This window comes from Sphaerulina musiva, assembly GCF_000320565.1.
Source record: "Sphaerulina musiva SO2202 unplaced genomic scaffold SEPMUscaffold_13, whole genome shotgun sequence".
NCBI classification, from domain to species: domain Eukaryota; kingdom Fungi; phylum Ascomycota; class Dothideomycetes; order Mycosphaerellales; family Mycosphaerellaceae; genus Sphaerulina; species Sphaerulina musiva.
In genome coordinates this window covers 189,620-203,996 of record NW_016017395.1, presented here as the reverse complement: position 1 = coordinate 203,996, position 14,377 = coordinate 189,620, and the positions used below count along the sequence as shown (strand labels likewise).

Sequence of the window (14,377 nt, the reverse complement as noted above, 5' to 3'; positions counted from 1 at the left end):
AACTCAATTTCTACATCTTGATTCATTCATTCACTCTCCATCTAATTCAGAGATTTGTATATATATCCACAAACTATCTACAAAGCAAGCAAGCTCCTATCTATAAATTTGAGCCAAAACCCCCTCCAACCCCTTGATAACATATATCAATATATATCACACATCCCGCAATCATCAGGAGGTATATCTTCATTATTATCATCATATCCCCATCCCCCATCCCCCCATCCCCAACCGATTCTTTCCCCCATCATCCCATCCCCCCCTCTTTCTGATTACCAAATCCACCATTCTCCTTCTTCTCCCTCCAAGCCTGTTCAGCCGCAGGACTCAATTCAATCAACTGATCCATACCCGCCACAAACACTCCATCGAGTCGCAAAAGAGCCAAACTGAGTAAATCGCAACTCCGACTCTTGATGCGTAAGAGACTGCGCCAGGCGTTGAGGAGAGAGAGACATTCTTTCGCGTCGGGGAGAGTGGGCGAGGTGGCGAAGAGGAGGAGCATAAAAGAGGAGGCGATGGTGAAATTTGTTCGAGCGTCTTTTTGGTTGAAAAAAAAAACGGGTTAGCGAATGTTAAAGGGAGTAGGGTTGAGGGGATAAAGGGAATGAAAAAACTCACAGCTCGTCCAAAAAGCTTCTAATTCTCTGGCGTGGAGGTCGTCGAGAAAAGTGGAAATTTCTTTGGCAACAGCGAGAGCTCCTGTTCGGAGGGCGGTGATGGCTGCTGCGTTGGCATCGGTCACGCGGGGTCGGAGCATCGCGCGGAAGAGCTCGATTTTGGCCGTAATGTATGCGAGTTGCAAGGAGCCGTTACCATCGAGCTCGAGTTGCACGGATTTGCGCCGATCACTCCCCGGAGAGTTGAGGATGGGTGATGGAGCGCCATTAGTGGTAGTAGTAGTGGTGGTGGTAGCAGGCTGACTGGGCAACAGACCAGCCGGGAGTGTCTGATTCCATTCGGTCAATCGGATGCGCAGGGGCTTGGCAACCTCGAGGGTCGCTTCCAGACTGGTGTGCAGCTGTCTCGTCGCTTTGATGCTGAAGAGCTTGCGGAGGATGTCGTCGACAATCATGGTCAAGTCGCAGAGTTTGATAAAGTGCTGGCAGCTGAAATCTGCAATGTGATTCTCGTCATAGCTTCGATCCGGTTCGGGGAAATCGCCTTCTGTCAATTTGGGCACATCCCAATCATCCGCTTGGATATGGCTACTGCGTCCAAAATTGAGCGCGAGCCACTTTTCTTGCACAAACACTGCCCACGCGAGCCGCTTTCGCTGCTGAATTTCCCACGAAGGAATCGGCCAATCGGTAGGGTCACGGTTCAGGCCCAGGGCCTGGGCAATGCTCACTGCCGTCGACATCATGACCCATTTGAAGGGAGTGTCGCTCACGTGGCGATTCGTCGGTCGGCGTTGCACCAGCATGAGGAGTGTTTGTAGCACGGCGATGGTGGGAGTGTGGAGTAGAGGCTGGCACGAGAGCCATGATAGCTTGAAGAGTGCGTCCGCAGATGATGGCGTGTACACGTCCACACAGAGCTTCTCGTCCCACGGACAAAAGGGGAGCGCATGTCCATATATGGCTGCGAGCACACACGGAGGCATTTCTCGGGGCACCCGAAATCCATCTGCGTCTCGCTCGCCACCTTCCCGGCTCAGGATGGGGAAATATGGCTGCACATATCGGTAGAAGAGTCGAATCAACCGCTTTCCGACTTCCTCAGGCACAAGCTCCTCCAGCTCTCGCCGCCACTTCTCGCCGGAATCTGACTTGTCCCGTGGCTGCGCTTTGGAAGCGAGACCATTGTGCTGGATGACGAAAAAGGCGGGCACGGACTGCTGCGACTCTGCGGGACCACTGTTCATCTTGCGCATGCGCACGGATTGAAACGACGCCTCGTTGTATTCATCGTATCGATACCTGGACAGCAAATACGGGTCGAGTTCGCCCCCTAATCCCACAATCTGGGCATTGCTCGAATGCTGGCGATCGAGAGAAGGCTCGCCGCTAGTAGAGTCGAAAGGCAGGGTGAGGTCGATAGGCAAGCTCGCGATACTCGATTGTGGCGAGGTCGAGTGGTCAAAGGAAGAGCTATGTCGGTGATTGTTGGGGAACTTGTGATCTATGCTATGCATCGTCGACGCCGACAGGGGTTCAAAGGTCTCAAACGGCACAGGCTCCTGATACAGGGCTGGATCGAATGGAAAGTCGGGGTTGTGCAGGTCCCCGTCCAGGGCCGGAATGCCATTGACCGAGAAGGGGTTGATGCCATTTTCCCACGGTAGCAGATCCTGTTGGAGATCTAGAATGTTGCCGTTGGTGAAAGCGGGCGTGTGATCGTGGCTGCCCGTGCGAGCGCTCTTGAACATGCTGCCATTCCCGTGGCTGTGGCCGTGGCCGTGGCTGTGGCCGTTGCCGATACCGTTGCCATGCACGTGGTTTTCCTTGTCGGCAGCCGAGTCGTTGGGCCGACGCCTCTTGGCGGGACTCTCCACAAACGTACACTCCTTGTTGTAGCGAATGCACAACTCACACGGCGGTGCACTCTCCAGATGGCACGCCGCCTTTTTGTATCGGCAAAAGTCACATGGTCTCTTGTTCCGCGACTTGTATGCGCGGGCTCTATCGGCGCCGTCGACGCTCTGCTGCTGCTGCTGAGGTGGTCCCGGCGGAGGACTGGCCTGGCTGGTGCTGGTGCTGGCGCTGGCACTGGCGCTCGACTGCTGCTGCGACTGCTGCTGGTGGTGGAAGGAGGGCATGAGGGGCGTGGACAGAGGAGGGGCAGACGACGGCGGGGGTGGAGTCTCACGTCTTGGCTTCACCGGAAACAGAGACGTCGAGGACACGGGAAATGGGTGAGAGCAGGTGAGGGACGAGAAGGTGGTCATGTCGATGACTACGATCAGCGCCCAACGGCAGTAGTAGTAGTAGTAGGTAGTAGTAGTAGGAATCACTCGGTCATGCCAGAGATAGAACTACGAGCAGCGCGCGCAATAACCGCAATAACAATGCCTGTCCCCAACACGACCCGCAATGGGGACCACTACCGCAGCTCCCTCCGATGGCACGGCGAGACTCTTACTTCCGCGCGCGCGAGTCGAGGAGGTGTGTGAAGTTGCAATACGGTACATGTAGGGTCTCGTCTGCGTGGCGGCGTCTGCTCGATGAGATCAGCCTCGCCAGGATGCCAGCTACGTGGCCAATGGTAGAGGAGTGTCGGTCGCAATTCTTGCATCCAACAAGCGAATCCTCCAGGCGCAATAAGAGATTCAAGCATATACGCAGTGGGATTGAACTATCTTCCACCGGGTGGCAGTTGAGGGACAGCTCCCGATACCACCCTACCTTTTGCAACGACAGTACCTACCACCCTGCCCGCTGCCCGCTGCCCACTGCCCACTGGACATCCATCATCATTCACAACATGCCAATGCTCCATGCTCCCTGCTCCCGCCCTCCACACCTGCATCAGCGCTAGGTTCGACAGTATGCCACAACAGGAAATCCAGAGATGGCAAACGCCAGACGGACCACGCGAATTCCACGTTGGACTGCCATTCGCAATTAGCCGCGATGCGAATGTCCAGCCCTCCGCGAATCGGCATGTCTGTTCGGATCTGCTTACTTCACTCACCGACCAGGGTTGACACACACAAACCAACAAGAAGCGCGCGAAGTTCAGAAGCGACGCGAGCTTGTTCTCCCAGATCGTACAGTATTACCTAGCCCAGTAGGGATGCCGGGGGGGTTATACCGTTAAAAAATAATAAGCCGGAGCATGGCCGACTGCCTTGTCCCAATGTTATCTACCTCAGACTACCTGTAGTGCTGTACCTCTCTTATCATCGAGTGGCCGGTGTCGCAGGCCAAGAAGGAAGAAGGGCACAATCACATTGATTGCCAGTTGCCACACCGTGACACAGTGACACAGTGACACCCGTACAGTATGGCTAGCCTCTACTCCCTCTAGGTACCTTAGTAAGTACCTCTTCTTCGACCAGGGGGACGCAGCTGAGAGCCTGAGAGGGAACAGCGCTGGACTGCTGATAATGCAACATGATAACAGCCTCAGCCCCTCTCCCAACCACCCAATGATTCTGCCGTCGGCGACAGCAGGCGACGGGTCCCACGACTGGCACCGGCCCGAGTACCATTTACCATCCATCCGTCTTCACACGTCCAGTCGTCAACCTTCAGTGCATAATGCTCATGGGCGGGGCACTCTGCAACACCATCAGGTAGCACATGGCCCGATGAAGAAGGTGATGAGTCTCTGTCGACTGGTAGACAACATCCTGGATACATCGCGCCCTGTGGTCTACAAGTTGGAGGTAAGTCTACATGTGCAGGTACATGTACGTGAGGTGAGTGAGGTAGGCATGACTCGCCTGCTGACATGCTGTACAACATCTGCTTAATACTTCATCCCGCTTCAGGCGTCCTGGGCCAAGCTCATCCCACACCTCTTCCCTAACACACACACACACACATGGCACGAAAGATACGTATCGCAGCAGCGCAGATTGGTGCTGTGCACCGGACGACACCACGGCCAGAGGTGCTACAACGCATGATCAGTCTGCTTGAAGATGCATCCCAGCACCAGGCAGAAGTAGTACTCTTTCCTGAAATTGCTTTCACCACTTTCTTTCCTCGCTATCTCATCGCAGACCAGAGCGAACTAGACTCCTTCTTCGAACATGGCGACATCCGCACAGCTCCCCAGACAGCACCCCTCTTCACCAAAGCCCAAGAGTTGGCCATCGATATTAGCGTAGGCTTTGCAGAAGCGACCACAGATGGTCAACACTTCAACTCCAGCATTTACTTTCACGCCAAGACGGGATCGATCCTCGCCAAATACCGCAAAATCCATCTTCCCGGCACATTCGAGCCCTTTGAGAATCCCGAAGCGACAAACCAGCTAGAGAAGCGATATTTCCTCCCCGGGGATCTAGGCTTCAATGCCTTTCGAGTACCCGATCTCGCAGATTCCTCCGAACCCATCTTTGGCATGATGATCTGTAATGATCGGAGATGGCCCGAAGCGTGGCGATGTCTGGGTCTACAAGGAGTCGAGGTGGTGCTTTGTGGTTTCAATACAGCAGGTTTCGCGCCGGATTTGTGGGGCTCTGATGCAAAGCAGTCGCCTGCACAGGCAGAACAGGATGCGTTGTTTCATCATAAACTTTCCATGCAGAGCAATAGCTACATGAATGCCACATTTAGTGTCTGTGCTGCACGATGTGGGATGGATGATGGGAAATACGATCTGATCGGGGGGAGCTGTATCGTGGATCCAGAAGGGAGGATTGTGGCGGAAGCGAAGACGAAAGAAGATGAGGTGGTTTTCGCGGAGATTGATTTGGATGCGTGTCGGCAAGGAAAGACCAAGACGTTCGATTTTGAGAGACATAGACGTGTCGAGCATTATCAGAGAATTTCTCAACAGACTGGGGTCGTGGAGCCTCCGCGCCTCAATGATGATAACAATGCCATGATTGAGAGCACGGCCGTTTCAGTGTCAAGCAAGCCAAATGGTATACCATCGATGATGATAACCAACAACGGCTCTGCAAATGCCCACCCTTCCACACCACCAAAACCCATCCGAATCCTCCTCATCAACCCCAACTCCACCTCCAGCATGACCGACTCCTGCCTGCACTCCGTCCAACACACCCTTCCCCCCGACGTCTCCATCGCCGGTTTCACCGGCCCAGCCAACGACTCTCCCACGGCAATCGAAGGCCACGTCGACGCCGTCCTCTCCTCCGCCGCCTGTTTCCGATCTCTGATCCACACTCACCCCGACCTCATACCCTCCCACGACGCGATTCTCGTGGCCTGCTATTCCAATCACCCACTCATCGGAATGCTGCGCGAAGAATTCGACCTTCCTGTCATAGGCATCATGGAAGCGAGTTTACTCGTCGCTCGCAGCATGGGAAATCAAATCGGAATCATCGCAACGAGTGCACGCAGTGTGAAAATGCATCAAGCTTCCGTCGGAGAAGCGTATGGGATGGGGAAATATGTGGCAGGGATTGAATCGTGTGATTTGGGAGTGTTGGATTTGGAACGATTGCCGAGAGAGAATGTGTTGGGGGTGTTGAGAAAGGTGAGTCGGAAATTGGTGGGGCAGGGGGCGGAGGTGCTGTGTTTGGGGTGTGCGGGCATGACGGAGATGAAAGTTGCGGTGGAAGAGGTGGTGCGGGAAGAAGGGGTGCAGGTGGTGGATGGGGTGGTGGCGGGTGTGCAGTATCTGGTCGGGGTGGTGCGGATGGGAGGGAGGACGGGGAAGGGAGGGGTTTGGAGGAGTAGTAAGGAGGGGAGGGAGAGGAGAGGACAGAGTTATGTGTGAATGGACTCACATGTCGATATATCAAAGCTGCCCATGACGACTACATGTATTGATATTGATGTTGCATTCAAGAGCAGTTGTTGTCAACCTCCGAGCGAAGTTATTGTCAGTCACGTGAATACACCAGCGGGAGTTTCCGTATTTCCAGACTTCAAGTTGCCAAGCTGACTCCCACTCTCTACAAGACGACAGGACAGGACACGATCTGCCAGGTCGTGGACTCGGTCTGCAGCAAGTCCATCTCCACCAAGCCGTTGGCTGGCCTGACGACAAGATGGAAGCACAAACAGCAGACGCCGAGCTCGTAGCTCTGATCTTCGCCAAGGACGATCTGCATTCTGAAATGTGGCAGAAGCTGTTTGGTAGCATCAGCAATTCCTACAGCCAACACACCGCCCACCCCGATGGCGCCAAGATCTTATCAACGAGATTTCTCGACCAAATACCAACGACAGCGACGAATGGCCGCGTAGCAGAGGTGAAGCTATCAGTGGGCACAACCCCAACGTTACGAGAATGCAAGATTTTCACAGACGGTCCATCCCTGCAAACATTGCAAAGCCAATACCATGTCGAGATCATCCTGCAACCAGGCCCTCTCTATGCCGCGCACAGAACGCCAGGGCTGGCAGTTTTCGACATGGACAGTACTCTGATCCAGCAAGAAGTCATTGATGAATTAGCGAGAGCCGTGGGCTTGTACGACCAAGTCGCCGCCATCACCGAGGCCGCCATGCGTGGAGAGGAGCCCTACACAGACTTTGAAGCATCATTGCGAGCTCGAGTGGCTCTTCTTCACGGCGTGCCCACTACCATCTGGGAGCAACTCAAGAGTGAAATCATCACCTTTACGCCTGGAGCGCCGGAGCTGCTGCGCGTTTTGATCAAGCTCGGGTGGAAAGGGGCTGTGCTCAGTGGTGGTTTCACGCCCTTGGCAGAATGGGTTAAAGATACTCTGGGCTTGAGCTATGCATATGCGAACCATTTGGTCACGGATCCGGTTCGGGGGGAATTGACTGGTGAATTAGTCTCTGGTCAACCTATTATTCATGGGCTGAAGAAGCGAGAGCTACTTTTACAAATTGCAAAAGACAACGCTATCAGTCCCGAAAATGTCATTGCGGTGGGTGATGGATCAAACGATTTACCTATGATGGAAGTTGCAGGCCTGGGAATCGCTTTCAACGCCAAACCAAAAGTGCAACATGCTGCTCCCAGCAAACTCAACAGCACCACTCTCTTGGACATTCTCTACATTCTCGGTTATTCCCAAGAAGAAATCAACAAAGCACTCGCCCGTCCAAAATGACGTGCACGTCTTTCTTCAACCCTCTATGGAATATTTTGATATATCGTATCTTCCGCACCTGGCGGCTCCAAAAAGTCCTGGGGAGTCGGCTCTTGAATTTGATGCGTAAAAGCCCATTGACGAATTTCTTCGAAGTTACGACATGTGTGCTTTGTGTTGAAATCCACAAATGGTTGAGGTTTTTTCTGCTGCTGCTGCTGCTGTCCCCCGGGCGATGGCGATGTTGTTGATGGTTGATACCAAATTTGTCCCATGACTCCTACATCTATCGTGCATTGTAGTTGCTGTCGAAGAATATCTAGGCAGTGCGCTTTTATGCCGAATTAAATCGTTGTCAGTAGTTGTTCTGTTTGTCTGTTTGAAAGAAATAGCTTTATGATAATTGAAAAAAAAAGAAAAAGAAAAAGAAAAAAAGAAAAAGAAAAAAACTCACTAACATGCCTCTCCACAATCCCCTCATCATTTCGAAACGCCCCTTCGCCACGATTATGATAATACGGGAAATTCCAATAAAGAGCTTGACGCAATAAATTCTAAGTAAGATATCACCCCCCAAAAAATTGAATAGGTCAGCACAAACCGAAAAAAAAGTCAGCAGCATAAAGTGCATGAAAAAAGCATCAAACATACAAGACAATGCAAATGATGCAAACCCTCCAAATTCGCCACATATCCTCCTCCATATTTCCTCTTTGCATGGACATGTTCACGATGTCTCAAACCGAGATTTGGTGCGAGGTGTGGCGGGATGAGGATACTTCGATCTAAAAAAAAAACAAAAAACAAATTAGTCGATTGATTGCTTTTTTGCAGAGGATGGGAATGGGATAGGGATGAGACGAACAATTTATCCCTAAGCTATCCCAAACGTGATCGACTTCCGGGGAAGGTTTTGCGCGAAATTTGGTTTCGTGGAAGAATGAGCCGTTGAAGGTTTTTTGCTGGAGGGAGGGGGTTGGGGGGAATGGGGGGGTTTCTTTTTCTTTTTCTTCTTTTTCTTTTTCGAGATGAAGATGAGGAGGATGAAGAGGATGAAGTGGAAGAAGAGGAGAAGGTTTGGATGGGTGGGAGAAATATGGCTGATTTGTGATGTTTTTGTTGTCGTTGATGTCGTCGTTGGTAATGCTTTGGGGTGGTGTTGTTCTTGTTGTTGTTTGTCTGCTGCTGCCAAGGGCAAAGCCGAGGAGGAATATGAATGGGCAGAGAATGAGGATGAATGTGAGGAGGAGGAGGATGAGACGGGTTTGGTGATGATGATGGTGGCGCTGCTGTTTTGATGAATAATGAGGATGATGTGGAAATGGAATGTTGGTGTTGTTAGTGGTGGTTTCTCTTCTGGCGGGTTTGGATAATAGGGTCTCCGAGGCTGTTGCTTCATCATTATCGTCGTTCACATCATCGTCGATGATGTTGTCCTTGTCTTCTTCTTCTTCTTCCTCTTGCCATGGTGTTTTCTTCGGCATCCTGGACTTCTAGAATTTCCCTTTTTTCCCTTTTTTCGAGGTAGATGAATACCAAACAACCCCTGAAGACTGACTGACTGACTGACTACACAAGATACGTTATTATAAAAGAAGAAGAAGGAAAATGAGAACCCATTCCCATCCACACCTATCTTATCAGTCTCTTGTACAGTAGACAGACAGACAGACAGCCAGCCAGCAGAACGAGACACGAGATACGAGATATGAAATTGAAACTCTACATGTACCTTACCTCCTGCCGTGTGTCGTTCCACCAAGAACAAGAACAAACAAAAACAACAAATCACCAACACTGTTCGTTCGACTCGACTCAACCGCTCGCTCGCACCTATCTCACCTATCTTAGCTAGGTCAGATCAGGTGCCCCTTCGATACCCTCTAGGTCAGTCCCTATGTAAACATGTACTCTCTGTGCAAGGAGAAATGTTTGCTACTCGCTACTTGTGAAGCTGCAAACTTGTAATTTGTGTCGAGATACATCTATAAGGTATGGATATATGGATATGGATGGATACGCATGGATACGCATGGATACGCGGCATTCAGCGTGACTGAGGAAGGCATTTCTGTGTTGTGATATATGTTGTGTGTGTAAACCACGTAGCTGGATAGGTACCTAAGTAGGTAATTCGATCATTAGGTAGGTCATCAGGTAATATAGAACGTAGAACGTAGAACGTAGTAAGTCCAGTAGTAGCAGTAACAATAAAAAAGTATGCATAAGGTAGGCATATATCCACCTCCATATCCCTATCCACTTTCTAATTCTCAACTCCTCACCTCCGAATCCCCCTCTCAAACCAGCAACAGCAACAGCAACAACACCATATCACCATATCACCAACAAATATCCCCTCCTCCCATCCCCCAAAACCAAACCCCAACAAAAGAAAATGCTTCCCTCCTCTCCCACCACCACAACCTCCATCTCCATCTCCATCTCCCTCTCCCTCTTCTCCCTCTTCTTCCTCACCATCCTCCCAACTCTAATTTCCGCCCTTCCAACTCCCCTCTCTCCCACGACTTCCGACGTCGAGATTATTGCTCCTGCTTTACAATTCCTTCCGCAGCGGGCGTTACTGCCAGCGCAAAGAATGCAGACGGAGATTTCGAGGCCGATGGTAATAAGAAGCGAAGAAACTTCTGATGAGGAAGGTTCGGATGATACGGGACCAGATTGTAAGTTTTGAGGTGTGGTTGGGTGGGGAATTTGGGGTGGTGATTTCATGGGAAATGCTGTTGAAGAATTCGAGGAGAGAAAAAGATAGGAAAGGAGAAATTGGCTAACTTTTAACTTTTCTGTCTTCTTTTCTCGATGGATACAGATGAATATAGCAAGGTGTATAGCGAGGTAAGAGCTTTTTTCTTTTTTCTTTTTCCCTTTCCCTCTTTTCCGCCCCTTACTCCAAGGAGAAATCTCGAAAAAAAAAAGAAAAATCGCGAAAGAGAATCTTGAAAAAAGACAGAAAAAAAAAAGAAAAAAAACTAATTATCGAAAAAATAGTATGCTACTTACGGACAATATACAGGAGATTATGATAATTATCCGGGATTGACGTTGAAAGGGAATGAATGAGTAAGAGAAAGGAAGGAAGAAGATTAGAGGAGAAGGGAAGAGGAGAGGAGAAAGAGAGATAGGAGAAGGGGAGATAGGAGAAGGAGAGATAGGAGAGGAGGAGAGAGAAAGCATATAAGAGGGAGGTGAAGGGAAGAGGAGAGAAGAAGAGAAGGAATAAGTCTGATCGTATTAAGAGATCTGGAGTTTGTCGAGAGAAGAAAAGGAAAGAAGAGAAAGAAGAAAGTATTAAAAAAAGAGAAAAGAGAGGAAGATGAGGAAGAAGAAGAGCTCGAGAGGAGAGAGAGAGAGAGAGAAAAAGAGAGAGAGAGGTCAGTCACCTAGGAGAGCGATGAGAAAGAAAAGTTTTACCTTGTATTTTATTCTTGTTCTTGTTCTTGTTGTTGTTAGAAGGGCGCCCAAAAGAGGAAAACGAAAAAAAGATTTCTTGTTGGTAGTGGTGTATACCACGTATTGTCCAAGTCTTTTTCCACTTCCTCCTCTTCCTCCCCCTCCTCCTCTTATTCTCTTATATTGATAGAAATGAAGTGTCAGGAAATTGCTTCTGCACTGTGTGTAAAGGGAACAAGGGAGAATTCAGCACAATTGATGTAGAGACGAGTAGAGTAGTAGAGCAGTAGCAATGGTGGAGTTGACTCTGCATCTTGGGGCTATGATTTTGTCGAAGAACAAAAAAAAGCATCATCATCTTCATCACGTAGTCAATCATGCAGAATCTCTCCCCATTCACTGACATGTACTCTATCGGGTGGGTTTCCGCTTCATGTGATCAGCAGCAGTGATACCAAGTAGCAATCATGTCAAGATGAATTGGAACTTCCAAGTTGTCGCACAAACTTCAACAAGTGTAATTACTGACAATAATGATACAGGAATTTGCTGACTTCAGAGTTTGAGGGGTTTGTCCCAAGGCTGTGGTTCGGGAATTGATGGGTTTATACTCCCAGATTAGTTCCAGCCCATTCCCACATGCCAAGCTTGCCAGGTACCGATGGCGGGTAAGTGTCCATCTCTTATTTTACATGAAGATGTTCATAAGAGCAAGCAACAGGTGGTAGGTATCCAGTGATGACAAGTATCAGGTAGGTGTGTTGTTGGCACATCACCGGGACGACGCAAGTATGGTGGCTGGGTTGTCGATGTCATGTGTGTAGAGAGAGTCTGAGAGACTACCTCCTACGGGCTTGGTGCAGGAGCTTCTGTGCCGCTGCCGCCGACCGGGCCAGATCCGGCGACGGGAGGCATAAAAAGAGGCATGTACCCTGTTGGTGAGCACACGCGTGTCAGCATGTATCATGTATACTGAGGGTATGAGGGGAGCTGTATGAGAGAACTGATGGGGAATTTGCAAAAGCCGTGTGCCGCGTGGAAGCAGGCAGGAGTATAAGCTCTGGATGGATAAATGAGAGTCGATACGTACCGACGGCAAGCGACAACGCTGCCATGCCGACCTGCAGATAAGCAGGCGATGAAGCTACGGCCTTTTGGGCGGGAGTTTCCGACAGCCAGCTTTGAATGGAAAAGAGCACTGCCGTCCAGCCCAAGAGTCTGGCAGCAGGGAGTGTCAGTCAGTCAGTCAATTTTAATCGAACATCATTCCTCGTTTGCTGACGAAAGGCCGGTTTCAGAGAGAGAGGAGGCGAATGATTCTTCTTACTTGTTCCTCGTGAAGATCTGCACACACACACACACATTCCCAGCGGATTACGTGTCAGCGATGATACAGTCACGTGGGGGCCGGATGGAAACATCAGGTATAGCTTACAGCGGCCATGGGTAGGGTGCTGGTCATGGTGCCTGACAAGTGCAACGTCAGCATGATTAGTACCTCTGCTGAGCGACAATAATACCACTTCCTGGCAACAGGACGGGACTTGTGTTGGGTGCATTGCCTACTCTGAAAGTCCGTGGCGCCCTCATCCTTCTCGGGAGCATGATAAGGGACGACTAGAATCCGGTGGCACAGTCGTCAGCCTTCATTTGCCCCTTCTCGTGGGGGGGAGGGAGGGGGCTCGAATATGCCAACGTCCTACCCAAATCTGGCCGGCGCATATCCTTTTTTGCAGACATGCTGCTCTGTTGCTCTGCTGCCCTGCTGCTCCACGCGGGACGGTGGGTCAGGTCAAGGAGTTCTGGGGTGTGTGTGTTCGGAGGATGGAGGCGAAATAGTCGGCGAGAAGGGGGAAAATAGAGGATCAATCACAGCTCAGTCCTCAGTGCAGTCGGGTGGGAGGTACAGTAGTAGAACTAAGTTGTGCCAGGCAGGTGCAACAGCAACAGCCCGAGACGGGTGCTGAACTATTCTAGAAGGAGAACTAGTGGGTACTGCCGCTATCCGTTCATGCCAAGTCCCGTCTCGCTCCCGTCTCGACTCTCCCAGACTCCCTTCTTCCTTGTTACCATGGTACAGACAGGCAGACGGCCAAGTTGAGAGTCTCGCGTGCCTGGTCACTAAAGTGAGTTCAGTCAGTGGCCAGACCACATACTTCCAAATGCATACCGAGTGTCAGAGTACATGGAGGAGGTAGTATACTACCCTCACTACCCTCATTACTGCCGACGATACTTCTCATCAAAGCAAGCGACCCAGGACAGTACCGGTACCTGAATACCTGTACAACTGGATTTGGAAAAAAAGACAATGGCGAGATAACGGCAGGATGGGTGGACACGTTCCGAAAGGGCAACCTTGAGGAGGGCAAACCTACATCATATAGCTCCGGGCCTCGCCCGAATGAACGGTGTAAAGCAGAACGGGAGTCAAAAGGACGTCCTACTAGGAGGCACTTACCTTAGTGTGCTGATGATGTCGGAGAGCGGAGCTGCTGCTGATGGCGGACTGCTACATGGAGGAGGTGCTTTTGTTTGTCACCCGCGGCACTGGCAGCAGGATGGCCGTGGGCCCATAGTGTGACATGTATATACCTACATGTAGGAAGTAGGTAGTCTATCATTCTCGCGTCGTGTCGATGCCGTCTGCCTGCCGTGGCTGTTTCGGAGTCGAGGACATGCGCGCGCGCACCAAGCATGCAATCGAACTAATGCAGCCACCGCCTCGAAATGGCTTGATAACTCTCCCCAGACATATCTCATCGATGATACCTATCTCTCCTATCTTGCTCTGCATTGCACTGCACTGACCTGTACGGCACGTGGCATGCTGCTGATATCCCCGGTGTTCGCCGGTACCTGTAGTGAGTTGCATTGGTGCAGAGATGGCTCTCACCATCATCATCACGACTAATCATACCTGGTAATTGATGATGATCATAATACTAATAAAGCTATATACCGCCGACCGGTCATGTCGTTCTCATCATCTCGGAGCATCATCACCAGTAGGAAGTCGATGGGTGGGCGGGCGGATGGACATCCTGGACGTGTCACCGGCGTCTTGGGACAGGGAAGCATGTGCCCAGTGTGCCCAGTGTTGCCAGTGCAGCCAGTCCAGTCCATGGCCCAGTGTGCCCACTCCACTCGCCCACTTCCACTGCCCACTGCCCACTGCCCACTGCCCACCTCACCTGAGAAGGCTGAGATGCCCGAGATGGCTGAGATCATAGATAGATACCTACATGACCTCTAACCGATTCCCCAATCAATATCTTAATCAATCGGACCGTTCGCCTTCCCGTTTCC

General features: G+C 50.9%; 5 protein-coding genes across 5 annotated transcripts; 2 read left to right on the top strand and 3 right to left on the bottom strand.

The window, feature by feature from the left end:
* Positions 1 to 250: 250 nt before the first annotated feature.
* SEPMUDRAFT_54968 (Fungal_trans-domain-containing protein) lies at positions 251 to 2,764 on the bottom strand (the record flags this gene model as incomplete). The annotated part of the gene is made up of 2 exons (XM_016909325.1): positions 251 to 543; positions 625 to 2,764. The coding sequence occupies 2 exons, from the start codon at positions 2,762 to 2,764 to the stop codon at positions 251 to 253; spliced, it is 2,433 nt and encodes an 810-aa protein (XP_016756099.1).
* A 1,730-nt stretch (positions 2,765 to 4,494) lies between these two features.
* Positions 4,495 to 8,120, top strand: SEPMUDRAFT_136816 (uncharacterized protein; the record flags this gene model as incomplete). Its single annotated transcript, XM_016902803.1, has 2 exons — positions 4,495 to 6,266; positions 6,562 to 8,120. 2 exons carry the CDS (start codon positions 4,495 to 4,497, stop codon positions 7,676 to 7,678), a joined length of 2,889 nt encoding a protein of 962 aa, XP_016756098.1. The 3' UTR covers positions 7,679 to 8,120.
* On the bottom strand, positions 7,702 to 8,619 carry SEPMUDRAFT_55107 (uncharacterized protein; the record flags this gene model as incomplete). The annotated part of the gene is made up of 4 exons (XM_016909332.1): positions 7,702 to 7,988; positions 8,112 to 8,211; positions 8,309 to 8,442; positions 8,523 to 8,619. Coding segments are annotated over 4 exons (618 nt in total), but the record flags the coding sequence as incomplete, so codon positions are not given.
* Positions 8,620 to 10,055: 1,436 nt separating this feature from the next.
* SEPMUDRAFT_159536 (uncharacterized protein) lies at positions 10,056 to 10,881 on the top strand (the record flags this gene model as incomplete). The annotated part of the gene is made up of 3 exons (XM_016907854.1): positions 10,056 to 10,341; positions 10,488 to 10,513; positions 10,667 to 10,881. 3 exons carry the CDS (start codon positions 10,056 to 10,058, stop codon positions 10,736 to 10,738), a joined length of 384 nt encoding a protein of 127 aa, XP_016756096.1. The 3' UTR covers positions 10,739 to 10,881.
* Positions 10,882 to 11,564: 683 nt separating this feature from the next.
* SEPMUDRAFT_152299 (uncharacterized protein) lies at positions 11,565 to 12,958 on the bottom strand. Its single transcript, XM_016907361.1, has 6 exons — positions 12,772 to 12,958; positions 12,635 to 12,685; positions 12,504 to 12,535; positions 12,396 to 12,412; positions 12,159 to 12,286; positions 11,565 to 12,000 (listed from the first exon to the last, which is right to left on the bottom strand). Exons 1-6 carry the CDS (start codon positions 12,806 to 12,808, stop codon positions 11,915 to 11,917), a joined length of 351 nt encoding a protein of 116 aa, XP_016756095.1. The 5' UTR covers positions 12,809 to 12,958; the 3' UTR covers positions 11,565 to 11,914.
* Positions 12,959 to 14,377: the final 1,419 nt, after the last annotated feature.

Bases quoted from the DNA above. Each gene is read 5' to 3' on its own strand.
- SEPMUDRAFT_152299 (XM_016907361.1), bottom strand. From the start codon at position 12,808: ATGTCTGCAAAAAAGGATATGCGCCGGCCAGATTTGG. The intron at 12,686-12,771 runs GTAGGACGTTGG...ACCGGATTCTAG, and splicing joins TATGCGCCGGCCAGATTTGG to TCGTCCCTTATCATGCTCCC. The intron at 12,001-12,158 runs GTACGTATCGAC...GCTCACCAACAG, and splicing joins AGCGTTGTCGCTTGCCGTCG to GGTACATGCCTCTTTTTATG.